General features: G+C 49.5%; 1 protein-coding gene across 6 annotated transcripts in view; it reads right to left on the bottom strand.

Annotated features, from left to right (window-relative positions):
• The window catches only part of NAV2 (neuron navigator 2), a 417005-nt gene that overhangs the window by 160620 nt on the left and 234821 nt on the right, over positions 1 to 21564 (bottom strand). For all 6 annotated transcript variants that reach the window (XM_061167929.1, XM_061167935.1, XM_061167940.1 and 3 more), the window contains exons 7-10: positions 15042 to 16143; positions 10043 to 10155; positions 3971 to 4079; positions 1204 to 1593 (exon numbers count right to left, since the gene is read on the bottom strand). In XM_061167929.1, coding sequence (XP_061023912.1) covers positions 1204 to 1593; positions 3971 to 4079; positions 10043 to 10155; positions 15042 to 16143 — 1714 coding nt within the window. The remainder of the gene's footprint in view (positions 1 to 1203; positions 1594 to 3970; positions 4080 to 10042; positions 10156 to 15041; positions 16144 to 21564) is intronic.

Genomic DNA, 21564 nt, shown 5'->3' with positions numbered 1-21564 from the left:
ACGGGGCAAATGCAGGAAGCCAAGCCTCGGGCCACACAGGGTCACGGCCCGGCTCAGACATCATCGCATCGCTCCCCTCATCTTCACATGTTACAGAGAGGTTGGGCTTGCTTCTTCATCCATGCAGCCGCGTGTTCACCAGTTCAGCAAAGTTTATACACTCCTACATGTACAAGGCACTGGGGATTCAGTGGTGGGCAAGCCGGAGTGTCCTGCTGCATCACGGCACTTACCTCTGTAAGCAGGAGCAGGCGGAGAGATAATACAATACAAACCCATCCTCAGAATAATCACATGGACGAAGGAGCCTGGTGGGCTACACCCCATGGGGCGCAAAGAATCAGAAATGAGTGAGTGAGTAACACACACCCAGGATAATTTTTAACACTGATAAGCTTCCAAATGAATATAAACACAGTGATGGAGAATAGCCCTAGGACAGGTCACATACAAGACTTCAAGTTGAAGGGTCAAGGATGACCCTTCAAAGAGATGCCGGCAGAGCTGCCAGAAGGAACCAGTATAGAGGTCTGGGCAACAGGACCGAGGCAGAGAAACAGTGCAAAGACCCTGAGGCGGGGAAGACTTGATGAGACAGAACACAAAAACCCACTGCAGCAGCAGAAGGAGAATGGAGAACAAGCAGCTCTAGGGGGCAGGTAAGGGCCAGATACACCAGGCTCAGGGGTCCGGCTTCTACCCATAAGGTTTGGTAAAGGGCTGACATGGTACGGTTCGCTGTCAAGTGCCACTCTGGCTGCCGGTGGAGCCTGGCTGGGACTGCCCAGCGAGTTACCGCCAGGCCTGGACTGCAGCCCAGGTCTTGTGTCTCTCGGCCCAGAAGGCTCCCCTCCACAGCACACAGCCTTCGACACGGACAGGACATGAGGAAGGTAGTTTGCTCTCCCCAGAGAACGCTGGGCTTCCCTGGGGGCTCAGACGGTAAAGAATCTGCCTGCAGTGCAGGAGACCGGAGTTCGATCCCTGCATCAGAAAGATCCCCTGGTGAAGGAAATGGCAACCCACTCCAGTACTCTTGCCTGGAGAACTCCATAGACAGAGGAGCCTGGCGGGTTACAGTCCATGGGGTCACAGAGTCAGACACGACTGAGTGATGAACACCTCACTCCAGAGAACGTCAGGAAGTCCCGCAGAAGAGAAGGCAGGGGCCGTGCCCCTGCTCCCGGAGGCCCAGGTACTCACCCGCTGGTGATGTCGTCCGCCCGCATGTTCTTGCTCAGCACGTCCCCGTCGCTCATGTAGCCAGGCGCGTCCATGCTGATGGCCTCCAGGTCCATCTCGTCTCCCGCCTTGTCCGAGACGTCCACGTGGCAGACGCTGCTGCCCCTGGAGGCCAGCTGCCTCCGCAGGGGGGCAGAATACACGTAGCGGCCTGACTCGGTGTTGATGAAGCGGCTGGCGTTGGCTCGGGGAGGGTACCCGTTGCCCATCGAGGGGGCGTCTCCCGCCTGCAGCCGGGGGCTGGACTGGCCGAGCCTCCAGGCCAGGGGAGTGGGCCTGCCCGTCAAGCTGAGGATACTGCGCCCGCTGATCTCCGTGGTGACGTTGGTGTCAAACGTGGTTTCCAACGTGCTAGAGACACAAAACCGGCCTTGCGTGAGACCCCAACGGGCCCAGTGGTCTTTGCGGTTTACATCCTCTTTAATTTCTTTTTTAGAACTATGAAATACTTCCCATATACAAAATAGGATCACAAAATAAGGTACCAATATTCCACCTACTGCAGTTCTGCTGTTACAAATGAAAAGATGAAACTGCATGTTCAAGTGACATAGCGAAAAGCCCAGTGGAGACTTTTCCCCTAAAACATGGTACAAGATACCCACGACCAGTTAGTTCATTTATTAATATTCACTTTTGTTTACTTATTTGCCAGTGCCGAGTCTCAGCTGCAGCACGTGGGATCTTTAGTGGCGCCATGTGGAATCTAGTTTCCTGACCAGGGATTGAACCTGAGCCCCCTGCGTTGGCAGCATGGAGTCTTAGTCACTGGACCACCAGGGCAGACCCCCAGTTACTGTAAAGAAATGATCTTAACTCGTCTTCTTTGTAAGCCAGGAAGGGAAGTAGACAACGCTGGACTGGTAACCATGGGACATAGCGCCTGCCTGCTTGTCCTTGGATGCTGCCTTTCATCTCTTCCTTCCTAAAGGTGGGAGGCACCCGTCCTTCCCCGGGGTCCTAAGACATTTCACGTCCTCAGCTCTCTCCAGACCAAGCAGGTGAGGAGGGTCCTGACTTTCTCACTCTGTAACATGCATTTCCTCCACACATTTGCTTCTCCCTTCTTTTGTCCAAAATGACAATTAAACTTCGGGAGCAAAAGACCAGAAATGAAAGATGAATGCCTGGGCTGGTGACGCATGAAACTAGCTGGGTCTGAATCTGCCAGGGGACTGAGCTTGTCCCACGTCTTGCCACACCATCAAGATGAGAAACACGGGGGTCTCTTAACAACTTATTGACCAAAGAGGTATTAATATGTCTTTTGTTACCCGAATGTTATTGACGGGAGTATTTCGATTTTCACTGATGGAGCAAATTGCTGGCCACAGGTGCTAGTTTCTGCAAAAATCCCCCAGTCAATAATGTGTTAACTAAGCAGAGAGAGTGAGAGTCTTTCCTGCAGGAGAAAGCATGGATGCTTTCCCTCCTCTCATGATCACCATCTTAGCCTGAGCCAAGAAATCCACCAAACTGCTGGAACCGACATTAAGTCTGTTTCAGTGATGATGGGGGAAGGATGGAGGTGACTTATCCCATCACAGAGGGGCAGTCCAGCCCCTGGCTCCGTGCCAGCACCATCCCACCCCAGGGTACTCGCCTCTGGAAGGAACCAATTAGGTGCCTCAGCTGCTTTTGCTTCCCTCTGATCTGGGAAGCAACCTGCCTGACTTTTCTCATATTGGGAACCCCCAAGGTTTAGGTGGGCTTCCCAGGTGGCGCCAGTGGTAAAGAACCTGCCTGCCAATGCAGGAGACATAAGAGAAGTGGATTCAATCCCTGGTCAGGAAGATCTCCTGGAGGAAAGAAGGGCAAACCACTCCAGTATTCTTTCCATGGACAGCGGAGCCTGGTGGGCTACAGTCCGCGGGGTAGCAAAGAGTCGGACAAGACAGAGACGACTTCACATGCACGCAAGGTTTAGGCCCTGGTCTCCTTTAAGAACCCATGGTGCTCAACCCTGTTCTGCCAAAGCTACAGGCAGAGGGGGAGCCCGGCAATCTCCTGTTGTGTTCATTTATCAAAAAGACTGAAACCGGAGAAGCAAAGGAGACCTCCCTGACCTGGGAGCTCAAAGGGGTAACCAGGCCTTTACCTTGATCATCAAGGCCAAACACAAACCGTAAAACCTGGTTCTGCCCAAATCATGAAGGATGCCCAGGGCTGCATCCTCTTCACCTTCTCGCTCAACAATGAAAAGAAGCTGATAAATGTTTCCAATGTAATCCTAGAGTTCATCCAACGAAACCGTGGTTTAAACATGATCCTCCGTTTTTATAAATATTTCTGTACGTGTTTTATACACGTGCATGACTAACAACGTTACAGAGTGCTGGGGATCAGAAGAGAGGGCAGGAATGTGAGTTATTCATTTTATCACACAGGTCAAGTACAGTTCACCTGCTTATTTTAACAGCCCAATATCATTTTGGAAAATGCAAGCAAAGGGAAATTTCAATGCAGCTGGTCTGCCACATCCTCTGTGGAATGGATTGAGCAACGTTCTGCTTTGGGAAGGAATCCTTCTCTATGGATTTTTGCTCCTGACACTTCTGCATGCCATCTGGTATGCTCGGCGAATTTCAGCACATTGGCAATCAGGTTATTTATTCCATTATTAACTAAATCACGAACGTGGCTAGGGTGGGAACACACCATGGCAGGAGCAGCCATGTGATAATCAAGTTACCAGCTGGTTCAGGAAAGTGATTCACGCTCCAGGTACCTGTGTGTAACCTGAGTTCCCCGTAAACTGGACATGGTCTCCTCCAAATTCTGCCGCAGATCAGCAATGTTCTTCACCGTCCGCAGTCGCCGAGCCTCGGGATCCTCCCCTGGAGAGACAAAGGCGAAGACTGTTTAAGTTCTCAGGTGGATGGGGAGATTCAAGGGAACAGCAATCGTGTCCATGACCATAACCATGTTGCCTGCTTGGGAGCTGGCTCATCACACATCCTCAAGAAGGGTTTGAGAATGAATGAATGGATGGATGAAGGAATACCCGAAGAAAGCTGTTACACCTAAATAGAGAAGTCTGTCTTCTCCCTGCAGGTCCCTTCAGCAATAGGTGAGGCCTAGCTTGTGAGACAAAGACAGAGTCTGAGACAGTAAACACTTTTCCACACTGTCTCTCATAAAGACACGCACATGTTAGGTCTGAGTCCTGCCCAGGAATCATTTCCCAACCATCCAGAAGTGGGAAAGGCCTTTTGCTTTCTCCTCCATAGATAGGTGCTGCTGCCTACTGACCCGTTATTTTCCTTATTTATGTATTTTTGGCTGTGCTGGGTCTTCACTGTGGCTCGGGCTTTCTCTAGGTGTGGTGAGCAGGGGTTACTCTTCGTTGTGCTGGGCAGGCTTCTCACTGCTGTGACTTCTCTTATTGTGGAGCACAGGCTTCAGGAGCTGTGGTTCCTGGGCTTCGTTGCTCCGAGGCAGGTGGGATCTTCCTCTGGGAAGGGATCAGACCCGTGTCTCCTGCACTGCAGGCATATTCTTTAGCACTGAGCCCCCAGGGAAGCCCTGATGGCAACATTATAGATGGCTCATTGGGAGTGGCTAAAAGATCTGCACCTATTGACCATCAACATTTCTACAGAGAGAGGTTTGCCTTCCTGGTACGATTTGTTATGTCATCTCGAATGCTGGCTCCTCTCCTCCCTGGCTGAGTGGTCACGAGGAAGGTGCTGACCCTCTCTGCCCTTCAGATGCCACGGTCCTGATCGAACACAGTGACATGCCCGTCTCAATGGACTGTCGTAGGACTCAATGAAGATCCCTAAGTGCAGCACCCGCCAAAAGCACCTAATCACGCCAGCTGGTGCTGCAGAGTGGGGAACGTTCGAGAAAAGTCAGGCCTCTCTCTGGGGGACAAGGGACTTCTATTCCTGGGCGACATTTCCCACTAAATACCTGGTCTGGAGACGTGAAGCTGGCACAAACATCCCAGGAGAAAGAGGCCACATACAAGCTGGGAAGCCACACCCCCTCTCAGAGAAGCCTTGCTCGGGGGGTGTCTGACCATTCTGTCTTGTTTGGGCTTATGGGGGGAGAGGAAAAGCTGAATAACTACAATAGTGATGAGAGGAATCACACATCCTTTCCTCAGAGTAATTTCAGGAGGGCTGAGAAGACCACCATCACGGGTCTTTTAAAACTGATGACTATTTCAAGTACTGAGCAATATTTCTAAATTAAGCTCCATACAGAACACGGTACACATGGGCAACAGCAAGTGGGATTTACAGCAGACACCAAGTCGAACTTCCAGCAAGTGTCATTAACAGGGCAACAGACAGCTAAGAAAAGGCATAGAATGAACTTTCCTCCTGAGACAGATGACCAGGTTATTCTTAGGTTATTCTCAGCACGGTGGTGCCTGGAGGCTGGATTCAATGATTGATTCTATGGAAGAAATTTGCTATAGCAAACTCTCTGGCCTTGAAAACGTCAGTGTTTTCAATTTTCTCCCCACTCCTAACCAAGAGAAATTTGAAAGGCATTTTTCCCTTATCTGAAAAGTAGTCAGACCTGCATTTCCCACCCAGTTCTTTAAAGTACATATGAACGTCCATGTTTTTAAATGAAAGCAGTGATGAATGTCTGCTTTACCTTCCCCTAATGGCTTTGGAGGAACGTAATTGCATCTATCCACAGGGCCATCAATTAAATATCTTTCACTGCCAGTTTGGCCACATTTTATCTGTGTAAAGGCTGCCAAAAAAAGGTACTGATCCTTTGGATGGCTCCAGGCCCTGCAGGGAACATATATTATGAAGCTAAGTCTAGGCACCAGTTTTCAAATTACCTTCATTAATTAACTTAATCATGCACAACAGTATAATAACTATATTTACAGGCATATCTTGTTCTATTGTGCTCTGCTGATATTGTGATCTTTACAAACTGAAGGTTTGTGGCAACCCTGCTTCGACCAAGTGTGTCGGCTCTATTTTTCCAATGGCACTCACTCATTTCTGTCTCTGTGTCACACTTCGGTAATTCTGCCAATATTTCCACCCCTCCACCAGCAAAAAGACTATGACTCACTGAAGGTTCAGACAATGGTTGGCATTTTTTAGCAATGAAGTATTTTTCAATTAGGTACGTTGTTCAAAAAAGTATGGTTTTTTTTTTAGACATAATGTTACTGCATACTTAATAGACTACCATATAGTGTAAACATAGCTTTTCATGTTCTGTTGTTTAGTTGCTTAGTCGTGTCCTACTCTTTTGCGACCCTGTGGACTGCGGCCAGCCAGGCAGTTCCGTCCATGGGATTTCCCAGGCAAGACTACTAGAGTGGGTAGCCATTTCCTTCTCCAGGGCATCATGCCTGGGATCGAACCTCCATCTCCCACATTGGCAGGAGCCAGTTGGTCTGGAACCAAACTGGCAATGTCTCTGAGGCAGGTCTGTATATGTCCACGTCTCTAATGACATCTTAATGACACATTTGTTTGTGTTAAGTCTCCTAAGACAAAGGTCTTTGACACAGAGTGGTAACTCACCTTTATTCTTGGTAACCCCCACACAAATCTAGATATGCTCAAGAAATATTTATTGCCCCAAAAATGTTTGGTCAGCGTAGGGTGAAAGAGAAAGGATAGATTTTTCACTCCAACAGATAAAGGTTTGCACAGTGGCATTGCCACTTATTAGCCACTCGATCTTGGACAAATCACTTATCCTCTTTGAATGTCAACTGCAAAATGGGGATAAAAGCCATTCCCTTAGGTTAGAAGGATCAGATGAGATGACACATGATATCCCTAAGCAATTGATCAAATAGTCCCATAAACATTCATCCCTAAATACACCCATTTGTTGTCATTTCAAGGAATCGGCTATAGATAAGCTGGATTCAACCTTATACATACAAGCTACTATGTAGTGTCCCCATAATTATTATTCACTGAACAGTCACACACATGATACAACCACACGCCTGAGTTTCACTGCTTAAATGTAGGGCTCATTGAATCTGAATGCCCTGTTTCCCCTGAGGAGTCCCACTGGGAAGTGTTTGCTCCCCCCAAAGATTCAAGGGCAAGGTAGAAGCACAGACCAGTAATCCACCTGCCTTGCTCAGGTGATGATGTTCTAAACTGCCCATTCTGCATGCTGGAAGATGGGCTTAGGAGTATAAGATCTCCGTCCCAATTCACTGTCTGAACAAAATAAACACACAGCGTGCCCCAGGGGAAACGACTGGCCCCTGAAGCCCATATACTATGAACTATTCCGTGTTTACCTGTGACTCTCCTCACCCGCCCAGGGCAGCCCTCCCGCAAGCCAGGCACTGATGGACAGAACACCACATTCTGATCACACAGGGCAGACGCGAGGATGGCAGGGTGTTAACATGAGGAGCACGGATGGAACTGGGAGTTTTCACTTGGAAGAGGGAAGTTAGGGGACACCCTGCTGCAGGAAAGGAATGGAAACTGTCCGTGAGCTTCAGAGGCTGGATTATGTCCAGTGATTTAGAAATGGAAGGATAAAAGACTCCATTAGCAGTTAAAACCAAATAGGTATAGAAGGGCTGCCTCATGAAGGAATAGCTTTTCCATCACAAGAAGTATTCCAGCAGAGACTGAAAGACAACTCATCAGTGAGTGACAGAAGGGATTCACGGACTGGATAATAAGTGGATGTGGTTCCTTCCGACGCTACAATCCGAGGTGCACGTCTCACCTGTAACTGTGTGTGAATGACAGAGCACCATGGGACAATCCACCTACTTGCATGAGTGAGGAGAAAGAACTAAGCAATTGATCACAGAGTCTCATAAGTGGCAACTCCTAGACAACACATTTGTTGTCATTTCAAGGGATCGGCTGTAGATAAGCTGGATTCAACCTCATACACACACGGTACTGTGCAATGTCGGCATAAAACTATTCACACACAACACAGCCACACGTGTGGGTTTCACTGCTTAAATGTAAAGAAAAGTCATCTTGATTCAGAAAGTTTCCTTAGCAACTAAAACCCTTCGACTTCACACCGAAGAGTGCTTGATTAGCCAAGACTGGCTGCACAGTTCTGGTCCCCAAGCCCACTGACAGCATCTCAAGCTTTCTGAGTTCTCACTTGGTTACTGTCCTGATGCTCAGGAGACATGGGGAGAAAAAGAAAAAGGACCGAAAAGATCACAGGCTGCCACCCGTCCCTCTGAAATTTAAGTGTTATGTGGAATGGTCTCCGGCTGCCGCTTTCGCTTCTCAGATGTAAATTTCACCGAGCCCCTGGGTCTGACATGAATCCATACTCCTCCACAAGACATACATCTGACCCATGCCAGCTGCTGAATCACTGGCCTGGCTCTTTTGATGTGTGCACATATGAACACGATCTGGAATGTGTGTGGAGACCTGAGGAGTGATTAACCTCCATACCCTTCTCCTGAGAGCTGACCCTTTTCCCACACCATCCAGGTTCTCACATGCAAGGGAGCTAAAACCTGAGAGAGAAGGAAACGTAAAATCAATCCCAAATGTGGGGCCCCAAACCACTGCAAGATGGATCACTTACAAATGGCTGGAAACTTCTCTGTCTCCTCAACGTGCCCAGCCAGCAGAGCCAGAGGGAAAGAGCTAAACCTCTCAGATCCTCTGAAATGAACACTCAGAGTTAATGATCAAATGGGTGGATGAGTTGATCATATGGGCTGCATACCAACTCCACTGCTGTGCCATGGCTATTAAAATGGTGGGGTCACGGGTACTTAGTCTAATAAATGGATTTCAAACATGGAGTCAGTTTTTAACCCAACCCAGGAAGTGGTATGATATGCGAAGAATAACACAGCCACTGCTAAATATGTGGCTTACCACTCACTTCCCTGATTAGAAGTTGCTGGAACCCAGGGCACAGAGCTGGGAACAGGGATAAGGCACGGAGAAAGTGGTGGCCCAGAACGCACTGCAGCAGGAATTCAATTCTGATGCTTCTTCTGTTTCTTTACGTGAACACTGTGACGATATAACACCAATAAACATCTGTGGAATTAACTGTATGACAATTGCAGATTTTATGTTTTTATATGATATGGCATCCTTTAATCATCATTCCTGTCTAGTGAAAGTGTTAGTCGCTCAGTTGTGTCTGACTCTTTGTGACCCTATGGACTGTAGCCCGCCAGGCTCCTCTGTTCATGGGATTCTCCAAGCAAGAATACTGGAGTGGGTTGCCATTCCCTTCTCCAGGGGATCTTCCCGAACTGGGGATCAAACCCCGGTCTCGCACATTGCAGGCAGATTCCTTAACACCGTCTGAGTGATCAGGGAAACCGCTCCTTGTCTAGGTTACATTTAAATAAAATTTAGACTTTTGTTTTTGGTAAAATAAATATGCTGAAATCTTCTTTCCAACTGTCTGAGGATGCTCAGAACAATTTTCAATCAGTGCTTCTAGAAAGGAAATTTGAAAAAAGCCAATACATTTTAGAGTTCTAACTCTTTTTGGAAAGCAACTCTCTCTGAAGAGTGAACAAGGAGAATCTAAGTGAAGTGTCCCGAGCCCAGAGCCCCTACATGAGTGGGGTGGAGTATGGCTTAAAGCAGAACTCACCAACAGGTAAAAGACTTTTTATAGTCCTGGAAGGAGGGAACAGACCGTGAGAGAGAAGAGGGAAAAAAAGAGAAGGAAGGAGGAAGACGGAAATCAGTCTGGCTCATCAATCAAAGCAACAGCGAAGCAACTTCACGTCCAGCTGGGTTCGGCCCTTCCAGCGGTGGTTGCTTGGGAGGCCTCACCTCCCAGAGACAGGGGGGTTCCAGGGCTCCATACTCACCAGTGAGTTCCTCCAGGGCGGGCTGTCCACTCTTGGTGTAGTGGCTGGGCTCCACGGTCACACCCCCTGAGCTGGATTCGGCAGTAACATTCCCTTCGGTGTCTGTCTGGGACCTTCACACACAAAGCAGAGCAGACACACTTGTCACAAGCGGTAACTACCCCATCTGGAGTACTGTGCTCCAATCACAGCCCCCACGAGCCCCTCCTTCGGTGAGAAGCTTTAGAACAGAGCAGACCAGCAGACGGACACTAAATAATTCACCGGGGCACGTGGAGCGATGTCCCAGAAACATAGAGAGCCACCAAAGTGTAAAAGATGAAATATTCGTGACCCAAAGGGAGGGTCTGCAATCCTTCACTGGGGAACGTGTCTCTGTGTCCCCTTTGGGGAGCTAGATCTAGCCAGCAAAAGGCTGGCAAGTACCCGGTGGTTTGGATCATTTAACCTGTGCCAAAGAGCCACTTCTAAGTAACCAGCGATGCCAGCAAGCCAAGCATGAAGATGATTCCATTGGCAGCCCCTGTGAGCCAACCCCTCCCCAGATCCTCCTGACGCGCTGTCTCTGGAGAGGTGGAGTGGGTGCCAAGCAGGTGTGTTTGCCCTCCAGGTCTGATTCAGAGCTCAGATCTCCTGAGATGAAAGGTCTCACTGATCATTATTTCAACACTTGACTGAAATCCATACTTCCCCAAACTTTCTCCATGCCCTTATTTGTCAAGCAAATCGAGACAATCAAGCAATGTGCTCTAGCCACAATTACCTCTGCTTATTCAGGCGTGCCAGGCAAATATAATTACATTCGCAGACATAACCCTGGGTGTAATGTTATTAATTCATCGGCATCCTCAGCTAATTCAACCAGATTTCACTCTCTATGAAGGAAGTGTTTGCCAAGAATGTGAACTGCCTAAAACAGACTGTGGGGGATGTACCGATAACCCCCATACCATCCATCTATACTCCCCCCACCTTTGCCTTCCTACTGACGCCATCGGTTCCCCATTCCCATCATCTCTGAATTTAAAGGATTTCCATGCTATCTGTGCTCCTCTCTTTCCTTTGACCAGAATCCAAGCTTGTGCCATATCTGCCCAGGCCGGTGAAAAGGTATACGGCCTCCAGCCATAGAGCTTACAAATGACAGCCAGGTACAGAAGCCAGCCCACGGATTGATTCTTACTGGTCTGCCTAGTATCTTTTAAAGCTTCTGAATTCATGTCCACATTTAAAACTGGAGAGAGGTCACCAAAAAATCTGGATTTCTGTCTTTTTCTCAGTAAAAACAAGTCTGGAAGGACTGAGCTCACGTTCTTGCAGGGCGCCACCTGCTGGTGAAATGTGGTGGCGGTCCCCTCTGGGGAGGCGTGAGGTTCCCTTTCCCAGAGTCGCAGGGTGCTACTTATGCGGTATCACCTTTGCGGGCCCAAGCAGGCACCTGACCTGTGATCTCTGTTTTAGACTGTTTCCAGGTCTTGTCCACTCCCCATTCTATTCTCCACTGACCTCGGTGACCCTGATGTGATCTTTCATGTTTTGATTAAAGGCCTCTAATGGTTTTCCGTTGTGTGCAGAATAAACTCCGAAGTCCTTATTGTGACAGAAGATGCCCTGCATCACAGGATTCTTCCTCCCTCATTTCCAGCCCGTCTCCTGACACTCCTGCCTTTACACACAGCCCAATCCTGTGCTCCACCCACACGTGGCTTCTCTCCAGTCCCAGCTCGTACCCAGCCCTTCACAATTTTGTCTTTGTAGTCACTGTGCCCTTTGATTGAAGGCTCTTTTTCTCTTTCTTCCTTAGTTTCCTCCTGATCTGCCTGGAAGGCACCGTCCCCATGTCATCTTGGTTTGGAGGCTTTCCCCAATTCTTGGCCAGCGGAGGTGAATGGCTCCACCTCTTGTGCATTTCTGTTCTCCTGATGTCTATTTATTACAATAAGATCTAATTAACAAACCTTTCCTCCACTAGATTAAGAGCTCTCTGAAGGCTAAGACTGGCTCTTTTGATGTGTGCAGTTAAGAACACTGTTCCAATTCACATGCTAAGCAGGCACTCAGGTAGGGTGTGCTGAATGGATAAATGAGTTTTTAAGTCTAGAAGGATTCTGGGTGGGAGAAGGAGCATTGGACTTGGAGGTCTGAACATTGAGCTGGCTGGAGTCTGCAGCCACGCACATCTCAGTAAATCAACGCACCTTGTAAGCAGCTGGGCCCTTATGTGGACACAGGATTACAACAGTGACCTCCCCTGGCTCCTACAAAAACCACAGGCGAGACCACACAAACGCACTCAGCGAAGTATAAAGCAACAGAGGTGTCCCGCGTGTCTTCTGAATTGGTGACTATAGTTCATTCCGAGTGATTTTTTTAAAAAAATGATTTATTTTTCTTTCTCTCTTAGTAACATCACTAACATGAGAGGTTCCAGGGGGAGCACTGTTAAGTAACAGTGAGCCATAAACTTGAAAGAGAGAACCTAGAGCATAAATGGAGTCTAAACCACTTTCTAAAATCCTCTGGCCTAGCCCTGTCTCCTCAACTTACAGACGAGGCTCAGCACAAGGCAGTGATTTAGAGTCAAGACTATTTCATGGCTAAGCACTTGGGCCCTCGAGGTAGAGAGACTTGGCTATAAACACGCGCTCTTCTGACCACCAGCTCTTTGACGTAGAGCAAGTTATTATTCTAGGCCTCAGCTTGCTCATCGGAAGAGTGGGGATAAAAAAGATAGCCAGCTTATGGAGTTGTGAGAACCCAATGATCTGGGTTTCTGCACACGCGTGGTGCACACTCGGCAGTGGTGTCTGCAGCCAGGTCCCAAGGCCACACAGAGACGCGTGAGCGAATAAAAGACCGAGTCAGGCAACCTGATTCCTATCCCAGGGCTCTTCTCTCCGGCCTCCTCCCCCCGGGCTCACCCAGAGGAAAGGCACCTCAGAGGAGGAACAAGGACATCACACGGGGTGAACACAAACACTAGAGTGCAGTTCAACACACGGGATGCTTTCTCCCTCCCATCTGTTGGACTTTAGCTCTTTACCATTAAGAGTTTTTCCTCTCATAGAAAAATCTCATAGAAATATTAAAAAAAAAAAAAAAACAGAGGTTAAAAGTTTTAGAATCTTTCAAGTGATTACAGCCCGGAAAAAAAAAAGGAGAGAGTGGAATTGACCATGATCAGATTGTCACATATTTAATAAAAATGCAAATCAAGAATCTGGAAACAGTAGCCTGAATATGCCTAACCTCAAGACTATCCACGTGACCACAATGATAAAAATTTCACAGCAAGCAATTCAGTTGTCTCCACGGTTCAGAAAGCAGTTGTATTAAAAGTTGAACATGGAGATCAGTGCTGAATCATTATCTAAGCCTTGGCACCCTTCTCAGGACTGTTAGCTGAGCTGATGACTTAATTTAATACAAAGATGACCGCCTCCCATTTAAAAAGGTCTGGTGTGACCCTCCCTGGAGGGGAGAGTGAACAAGGAAAAGGAAAGAGCTTCTCCTCAGAAGCCTGACTTTCTTTCCCTCACCGGCTAGATGCTGTGGGCTTGACTCTGAAATCAATCGCTTGAACCAGTCTTCCTACCAGCTCTTGGCAGGAATGGTAACAGAACTAGAACTCACCTCTGGCAGACAGAGAGGAAACATCTAATTCCCTGGGGAACCATGTAGACTGAGGAATCGGAAAGTATGGGCACAAGCCTGTGCATATGACCACGTATGTAAACATGCGTGTGAATACATGCATAGGTGCATTCACATTGCATGTATGAATGTGGTCTTGTGTCCTTACTTACGTGTGACTGTCCGTGTGCACTCACACCCGTGGATGCATGCTTCTGTGTGTACATGTATATACTTAGGGTAAAGGCTGTAGAGTAAGTGCCTGGACTGTGAACCATCGGTCCCCTTGGTGCTATGGACGGGTCTTAGTTATCACTCAGCTGTGCAGAGTGGCCCGTTGCCTGGCAGGTCTCAAGCACAGGATCGAGCTGAGCACTGTGAACAGGGCTCTGGGACCCCCCAAGAGCAGGGCTGGGTGGCTTCCATCTGCCCAGACAGGACTCATCGCAAGAATCAAGCATCATACAGAGCCGATGACCCCCATCCTGCACAGGTATGGGGTGTAACCAGAGGCTCTCACAGGCCACAACCACCCAGAACAAGAGCAGCTGGCTCCCTGTGGTCCCCGGGATGTGCCATCAGTGACAGGCAGAGGGACTGATAGTGGAAACACTCAGGCTTGTCACTCCAAATACAACCCAGGTTCTTCGGTTTTTCTAGAACTATTCCTTCCTTATTGCTACCCTTCTCCCTCATCCTGTTCTCCCCTCTGAAAAATCCCAGCACATAGCAGGGACTGAAAGAATATTTGAGTTCCCTGGTTGCCTAGTGGTTAGAATTCCAGGCTTTCACTGCTGTGGCCTGGATTTAATACCCTGATGGGGGAACCTGCAAATCCACACAGTGTGGCCAAAAAATAAAAATAAAAGAAAATGTTTTAGAAGAAAAGAAAAAAAATACGTGCAATGGGGTAACAAACCGCAAGGATCTGGAAGTTCAAGATAAGCTTCTCTATGAGAAGTCTCAGTTGCTCAGCAAGGTGGTTTTGTGTTTCATTGTTTAAAGTACACTCAGGATGCTTTAGGACTGACCTCAGAGCCTGTCCAGTGAAACCAAACCACCCTCCTAGCTACTGTTGAGGCTGCTTCTGCCAAGCCCCTGGGTCCCCGTGTGCCAGGGCCACGCCTCTGCATCTTAGGATCACTCACATTGTCCTTCCACTCTGTAGCTTTCTGACCTACCCCCACGCTCCAGCAGCGCTGAATTAACTGTCCCTCAAGCACACCGCCAACATCCCTATTAGGAGCTGATCACATGGCCCCTGAGCTGTCTGCCTCAATGCTCCCGAGGGCAGTCCCAAGCCCTGCCCGCCAAGGCCCCTTGCCCAGCGCTGGGCAGGACCGGGGAGGCGGGCGGCCGCTCCTACCTGTATAGGAAAGGCGCCACGGTGGCCGTGTTGGGGTGGCTGTATTGCTGCTGGGGCTGAGGTAGCTGGACACTGACAGTATTGCTTCCCGTAGTCTGGGTGGTCCCCACGGACGCACCGACGGTCTGGCTGCTGATGCTGTGGTTCAGGCCGGTCCCTCCGGGGCCTTTTCCTTCCGAGGACGCCAGGCTGGAGGAGGAGCTGGAGTGCCTGCCGTCCAGCGGGGGCTTCTGCTGGGGGAGCCCCGAGCTCGGCTTCCCACCCCGGGCCCGCTCCCCGTCCTTGGACGGCGTGGGGGCACTTGGGGATTTCCCGGGCACGCTCTTCATCCCTGGTTTTGGTATCCCGCTGTGGGAAGGGGCCGGGGCCTCCTTCTTGGCACTGTTGAGCTTCCCCCCTTTGGGGATGAAGCTGGCGATCTTGGAGGACTTTTTGGGCATCTCGGTCACGGCGGCCCCGCTGGGGTCTTCTCTCGGGCCCTCTTTGAGGTCCGGCCTCTCCGTCACCGAGGCTCTCTTGGTGAGGTCCTTGCTTTTTTCCTTCTCCTTCTCGCGCTGTTGTTTCTCCTTTTCCTTCTCGCTGCCTTTCGGGGAGCTCTTCTTGTTGGTCAGCGCCCGGCTGAAAGTCCTCTGGGCGATGCCCTTGAGGGCGATCTTGGGGCTGTTGGACGGGGGGCCGGCCACGGACAGCGGGCGGCCGCCCGCCTCCATCTCTTCGCTCTCCTCGAAGCTGGGCAGGATCTCCAGCCGCTCGCAGCTCGTGTCCCGCGACCCCGGGCCCTCGCCCGCCTTGGAAGCCCCCTTGCTGTTGAAAAGTTTTAGTTTCTCCAGCATGGACCTCTGATTGTTGGGGGCCGGCTTCAGGGCTTCGGGGGCGGGCCGGGGGGGCTCGGGCGTGGGCGGCTTGGCGGAGAACGCGGCCGCCGCGGCGCTGTGCTTCACGCTGACCGACTTGCTGCGCCAGGGCTTGGAGGCCGAGCCGGGCTGGGGGATGGCCGAGGAGGCAACGCAGCTAGCAGGGCCACCCCCGCCGCCTCCCTCCAAAGCAGCGGGTGCATCTTCGCTCATTGCGGGGTGGGAGGATGCCGGGCTCGCCAAAGGCTCTGCGGAGATGGGAAAGAGAGGGAGACCTGAGTTTCATGCATGGACCTGCACTCGTCACGAGGGGGCATCGGCCAGGGCTCCACGGCCAATCGCTCCAACTCGGATGCCACGCAGCTCCACTACCTGTGTCTCAATTTAAATTACACCTTGGCTTTCTCCTACTCTCCATCAGGCGCTGTTCACATCCTCCCCCACACCCCCACCCCACCCCCGCACATTTTGGCATATGCTGTGTGAATGCACACCGACCTTAACATCCACACGCATGTGGCACAATTAGGCACACACTTCACCGGAAAACAAACAAAAATCCACACCACCAGCTGTGATTGTCCCGGAATGATACAAGAAATATCTCCTGTCTTGAATGATTCAACCCATAACCTGGTTTTCCAACTAAAGGGAAACAATGGAGGATTATCCAACTTTAAGAAAACAATGTAGCAGAGACAAACAATCTAGGATTATCCAACTTTAAGTAAACAATGTACCAGAGACATGAACACAGAACAGATTCAAAAAAAAAAAAAAAAAATCCAGAAAAAAGAGAAACCAAGGATAATCTTGACAGACGTAATTACCCACAGAAATTGCTAAATCCCATCAAAGCATATACGTTTTCCCTATGTTGGCACTTTTACGAACGTGATGCAGGCTGGAGTTTTAAAAAAGGCTTTCGAGCTGAAGAGTATGAACTGAGCATGAGGCTTCACCGTCAGCAGGAAAACACGCAGGTTATCTGAAAGTCAAGGCTTCCCCCTTGGCACACAGGGTGTAGTTCCCCAGCCAGCCCCTTTTCTCAGAAAAGCCTCAAAATATTTCCAAATTAGAACTGGAATTATTCTGAGACGGGCGGGTTCCAAACTGGCCCTCTGCTAGGCACTAAGGCAGCCCAGATTGATGACCTGAACTCCAGAGCCCCCTTGCTCAGGCGGCAGGCAGAGCCACACAGCGCCATCCTCCACGTCGGGGCAGCTGTCAGAGGGAAGGGGGCCGGGACACGGCTGTGAGCCCATCCCCGCGCCCACCCACGACCACGCCCGCCCAGCGCAGACGGGGTGCAGCACCTCGGCCCCCAAAGAGCCTGTCCCCCCCCACCGCAAAGTCACAGGGACATGACTTACCCGGCTGCAGTCACTTTCTCCTGCAACGATTCCCTAGGAAAACTTCTCCAACCCGAGAGGCTGTCCTTCCGATTGTCACAAGTGTTTTCGGTTAAACTGCTCATGTTTCTAATTAACTTTTGTCATCCTCAACTGCTCCAGTGGCCAGAAGCCTGGCGGGATTAACGGCTGCTTCTTCTGCCTTTTTTTTTTTTTTTTCCCTTTTTAAATACCTACGTTCCACTGCCTTTGAGCAGCAGAGTAAACTGTATATAAGAGCGGCTTTTTATGATTTAAAAGTCAACGGCCGCCAAACCGAGCGAAGGCAGCCCCTTGTGGGACACGAGCCGGGAGCACTCCCAGCAGACGAACTGGCCTCTCTTCCCTCTCAGCTGCTCTGGGGGGGTGTGGGGTGGGGGGGTGCGGGGGGAAGCCGCGGCTCCGGGGTGATCCAACGCAGACCTCCCAATGTTTTAAAACACATACATCTTCCTGACTTCCCGGGGATTCGGGTTTAGGAGCGGGGGCTGCTGTATGATCCTCCCTTACAAAACGCACGGCGCGCTGCTGGATCTTTTCCGGGGGAGAGCTGGGGACTGGCTGGGAAATGGGCTCATGGAACCCACCCACACTGCCCGCCCCTTGGAGGGTCTCCTCGGGCGGGACACGCTGCTCGTGGCGGGCCTCCCGGGCGTCAGGAGATATCCTGCTAGGCACGCTAAGAAGAGAGGCTCACTGCCCCTGTCTGACAAATGGGGAGACTGAGGCTTGGAGAGAGCTAATGACTGACCCTCCATCACACCACTGGAGACGGTCCAGTGTGGGATTTGGACTCAGGTCTCCCGAAACGGTGGTCTTTGGCACTGCATCCCAGCTAACTCCTGCGATAAAGAACACATTTAAACGACAGCCACTTAGATGATCAGAGGACTTCAGGGCATCTACCTCTTCTACTGCTTGAGTATACTCATGATGTCCATGGTGGGGGACAAACCAGCCCAACCACTGGGAGGAGGCAGCCTATGCCATGGAGGCCAGCTCCCTGGAGGGCAGCAGTGACCCTCTAATCGCGAGTTCCACTCTCTCAGGACCGCTGTCCTTCCCTTTACTTGGGCTCAGATCTGGGGCAGAAGTATTCATGCATTCGTACATTCAGTATATGTATTCATACATTCAGTATATTCATTCATATCAACATTCAAAGATGGGTCGTCCCTGGTGGCCCAGTAGTTAAGAATCCCTCTGCCAATGCAGGGGACACGGGTTCCCTCCGTGGTCTGGGAACTAAGATTCCACATGCGGTGGGGCAACTGAACTCGAGCCACAGCTGGAGAGCCCTCCTGCCGCACTTCTGAAGCCCCCAGGCCCCAGGCCTCCTGCTCCGCAACATGAGAAGACACTGCAATGAGGAGCCCTCACACCGCAACTAGAGAGTATTCCCCATTTGCCACAACCAGAGAGCCTGAGGACAGCAATGAAGACCCCATGTGTCACAATGAAGACCCAGAGCAGCCAAAAATAATTATTTTTTAAAAATTAAAAACAAATTTTATGAGTGCCTACTATATGCCACACATTGTTCCAGGCACTGGGATACATCAATGACACCACCAAGATCCCTGCCTTCATGGAGGTTACACTCTAGCAGGGAGGAACAGATAATAATATAATTAATGCATACATTTTATCTCTTGGTAGAAAAGAAGTCCTAAAGAAAAGGGGCTTTGAGTGGGGCGGGGCAGATTGCAACAATGTCCTTATAGGAGCTATAGCAAAATCCGGATCAGAGGTTTGCTCTTTTCTAAAGAAGTTTCAGAACTACTCCCTACTGAGCAGAAGCACATGCATCAGTGTGACTTCTCTGCTCCCACACATTCCCTGGAACTCTTATAAAGCTCGCCTGAAATAATTTGGACAAGAAATGCCCCTGCCTAGCATTTCTGTGTAATTTTAAATCTTAACATGGACAGCTAGAAATCAGTTGTTACTAACCAGTTAGGGACTGATCCAGAGTTAGCCAGACACCTGACTTGTCTAAGAGAAATATGTAGGCCAATCAAAGATGTGTGTTTCCTTCAGGAAAGTTGTCAGGTGCAAGAAGGGGCTCACACGCTGTACGCGTGATGGATACATAATCACTTCCCAGGCTGTCCCCAGATGGCTCCCAGAAACTCCTTTCAAACCCCAGCTCAAACGCCGTCATCCTTTGTCAAGCTCCCTGAGACCCTCGGGCTGAATGAACTACCCAGTTTGCATCTCATCACCTGGTATTTTTACCTACTCTGCTTCCCCAGGACACCGTCCAAACTTCCCTTTTTATAAAAGCATCTGGAGGGCCACCTACTTACACCAGGCACTGGGAATAGAGCCCCTGCCCTTTAGGAACTCACTGTTCAAAGAGCCAGCAGACCTCAAAACACAGCATAGAAGCAATGTCAAGGCTGTAGAGGGCAGCGCATGCTCCCAGGAGACCCAAGGACTGGGATCTCCTGATTCTCCCCAGAGTCTGGGAGAGCTTCATGGAGGAGGTGCTATGGGTTGGCTTGTTCCACTGGTGTGTTAATCCCTCCAGAGCAGAGACCACCCCCCGCCCCCATTTATCCTTGTTTCCCTAAGCCTGCCAGAGCATAGAAAACACTAAATGGTTTCTGAATTGTTGGTTGGTAGTTGCGACATTTGCAAGTCACATTTAAGGCAAGAGAGACTCAAAATGTGTGGTCAGTCGTTAGGGTTTTATTAAAACCTTTCAGTCCAAACTCAAGATTAGGACTCAGAGCTTCAGAATTTGCACCTGGCGTTTTTGCCTGGGTTCCCCTTGTTGTAGGATCATGGGGACATTTCAAGGCTACTCATTAGCTTAAGAGATAGTCCGAGGGGATGATTCTGAATTTGGTTTCTAAAACAGAAGTCCCCTGAGCAGGGCTACTGGGCATCAGAGCACCATCAGACCCTCAGTACTTTAGAATTATGTCATAGCCAGCTGCTGTTGCCGTTCAGTCGCTCAGTCGTGTCCGACTCTCTGTGACGCCATGGACAGCGGTATGCCAGACGGCCCTGTCCGTCACCATCTCTTCCCCTAAGCAGTGAAGGGGCTCCAGGTCACGAGTGGTCTTGTGTATGTGAACTGGACACATTTCTGTCATTCCTGGGGTGTCACACCAGTGATCTCAGACCTTGGCTGAGGTTGAAGGCAGCTATTTCTAACAGCAGGCTCCTGTGATTCCTAGCAGGAGACCTGCCTTACCAGGCTTCTGAGGGTGGGCGATAAATGCAGCAGAAGTCTGGGGAGGCAGGCAATGTGGCCAGTGTGATACCAGCTGAAAGTACCATCTGAGGTATACCACTCTGCCCCTCCGTCTCCCCACTTGTAAGAGGGTAAGCTTTTCTCTAGAGTCCTTTCAACCCTGCTTCCATTCGAACCTCAGTGAGTCTCCCAGAGGTCAGAAGAGGCTGGACCCCAAGAACGCAGCTAAGTTCACTTGCTGAGTTCTATGATTACCGCGTGCTATGACACACAGGTGGTTCTTTAACTTCAGTCATTTCCCTTACCAGTAAATGCAGAAAACGGGCTGGGTCAAGGTACACTCAAACTTTTATTTACTTATTTTGGCCATGTGGCATGCAGGATCTTAGTTTCCTGACCAGGTATCAAACCCATGCTCCTGTGCACTGGACCATTGGACTGCCAGGAAAGGCCCAAGGAATACTCAACTTTGGATGAGCTGCTAGTGAATTAAAGTCTGGTATTCCATGAAGACAAACGGGGCGGGGGGTGGTAAGTCCTTTAAAATTAAGAACACTTCTCTCTGTAATAATTCTAGAGAGAGAAAGGAGGAAAGCACAAAAGAAATGCTCTGACCACCAATATTCTCCCAACAATGGTATGCGGTCCATGGAAGGAGGCGAGATGAACACTTTTGATGTCACATGGATAAACATTTTTATATTTTAAAAGTTACCTATTTATCTGCTGCATATCATAAAAGACAAGCAGTTCACATGTAAATCAACAGTTTCATGGGACGGTTCAGATGTAGATTTAATTTGAGTTGATTTAAGCAAATATATGAAACAAAAACACAAGTGGTTTACTGATTTGGCAAAACTCACATAGAAAGTTTGTGAAAGACTAAAGTTGGGCAAACACTGTTCCATTAAATCAGAAATACTTATTTTATGTGTAAAATATATAATAAGTATTTCTAAAATATTTATTTTATATTCAATCTATTCTTTTGATAAATGCAATCAATCAATGAGAAATTAAATCAGAAGGCCCCCAAAAGGACTAGGCTCAAAACTAATCTGAAATGGCTA

The sequence above is a fragment of the Dama dama genome, chromosome 2 (assembly GCF_033118175.1).
Source record: "Dama dama isolate Ldn47 chromosome 2, ASM3311817v1, whole genome shotgun sequence".
Taxonomy (NCBI): domain Eukaryota; kingdom Metazoa; phylum Chordata; class Mammalia; order Artiodactyla; family Cervidae; genus Dama; species Dama dama.
Note: the sequence above shows the minus strand (reverse complement) of the source record. Positions and strands in the feature narration are given on the sequence as shown.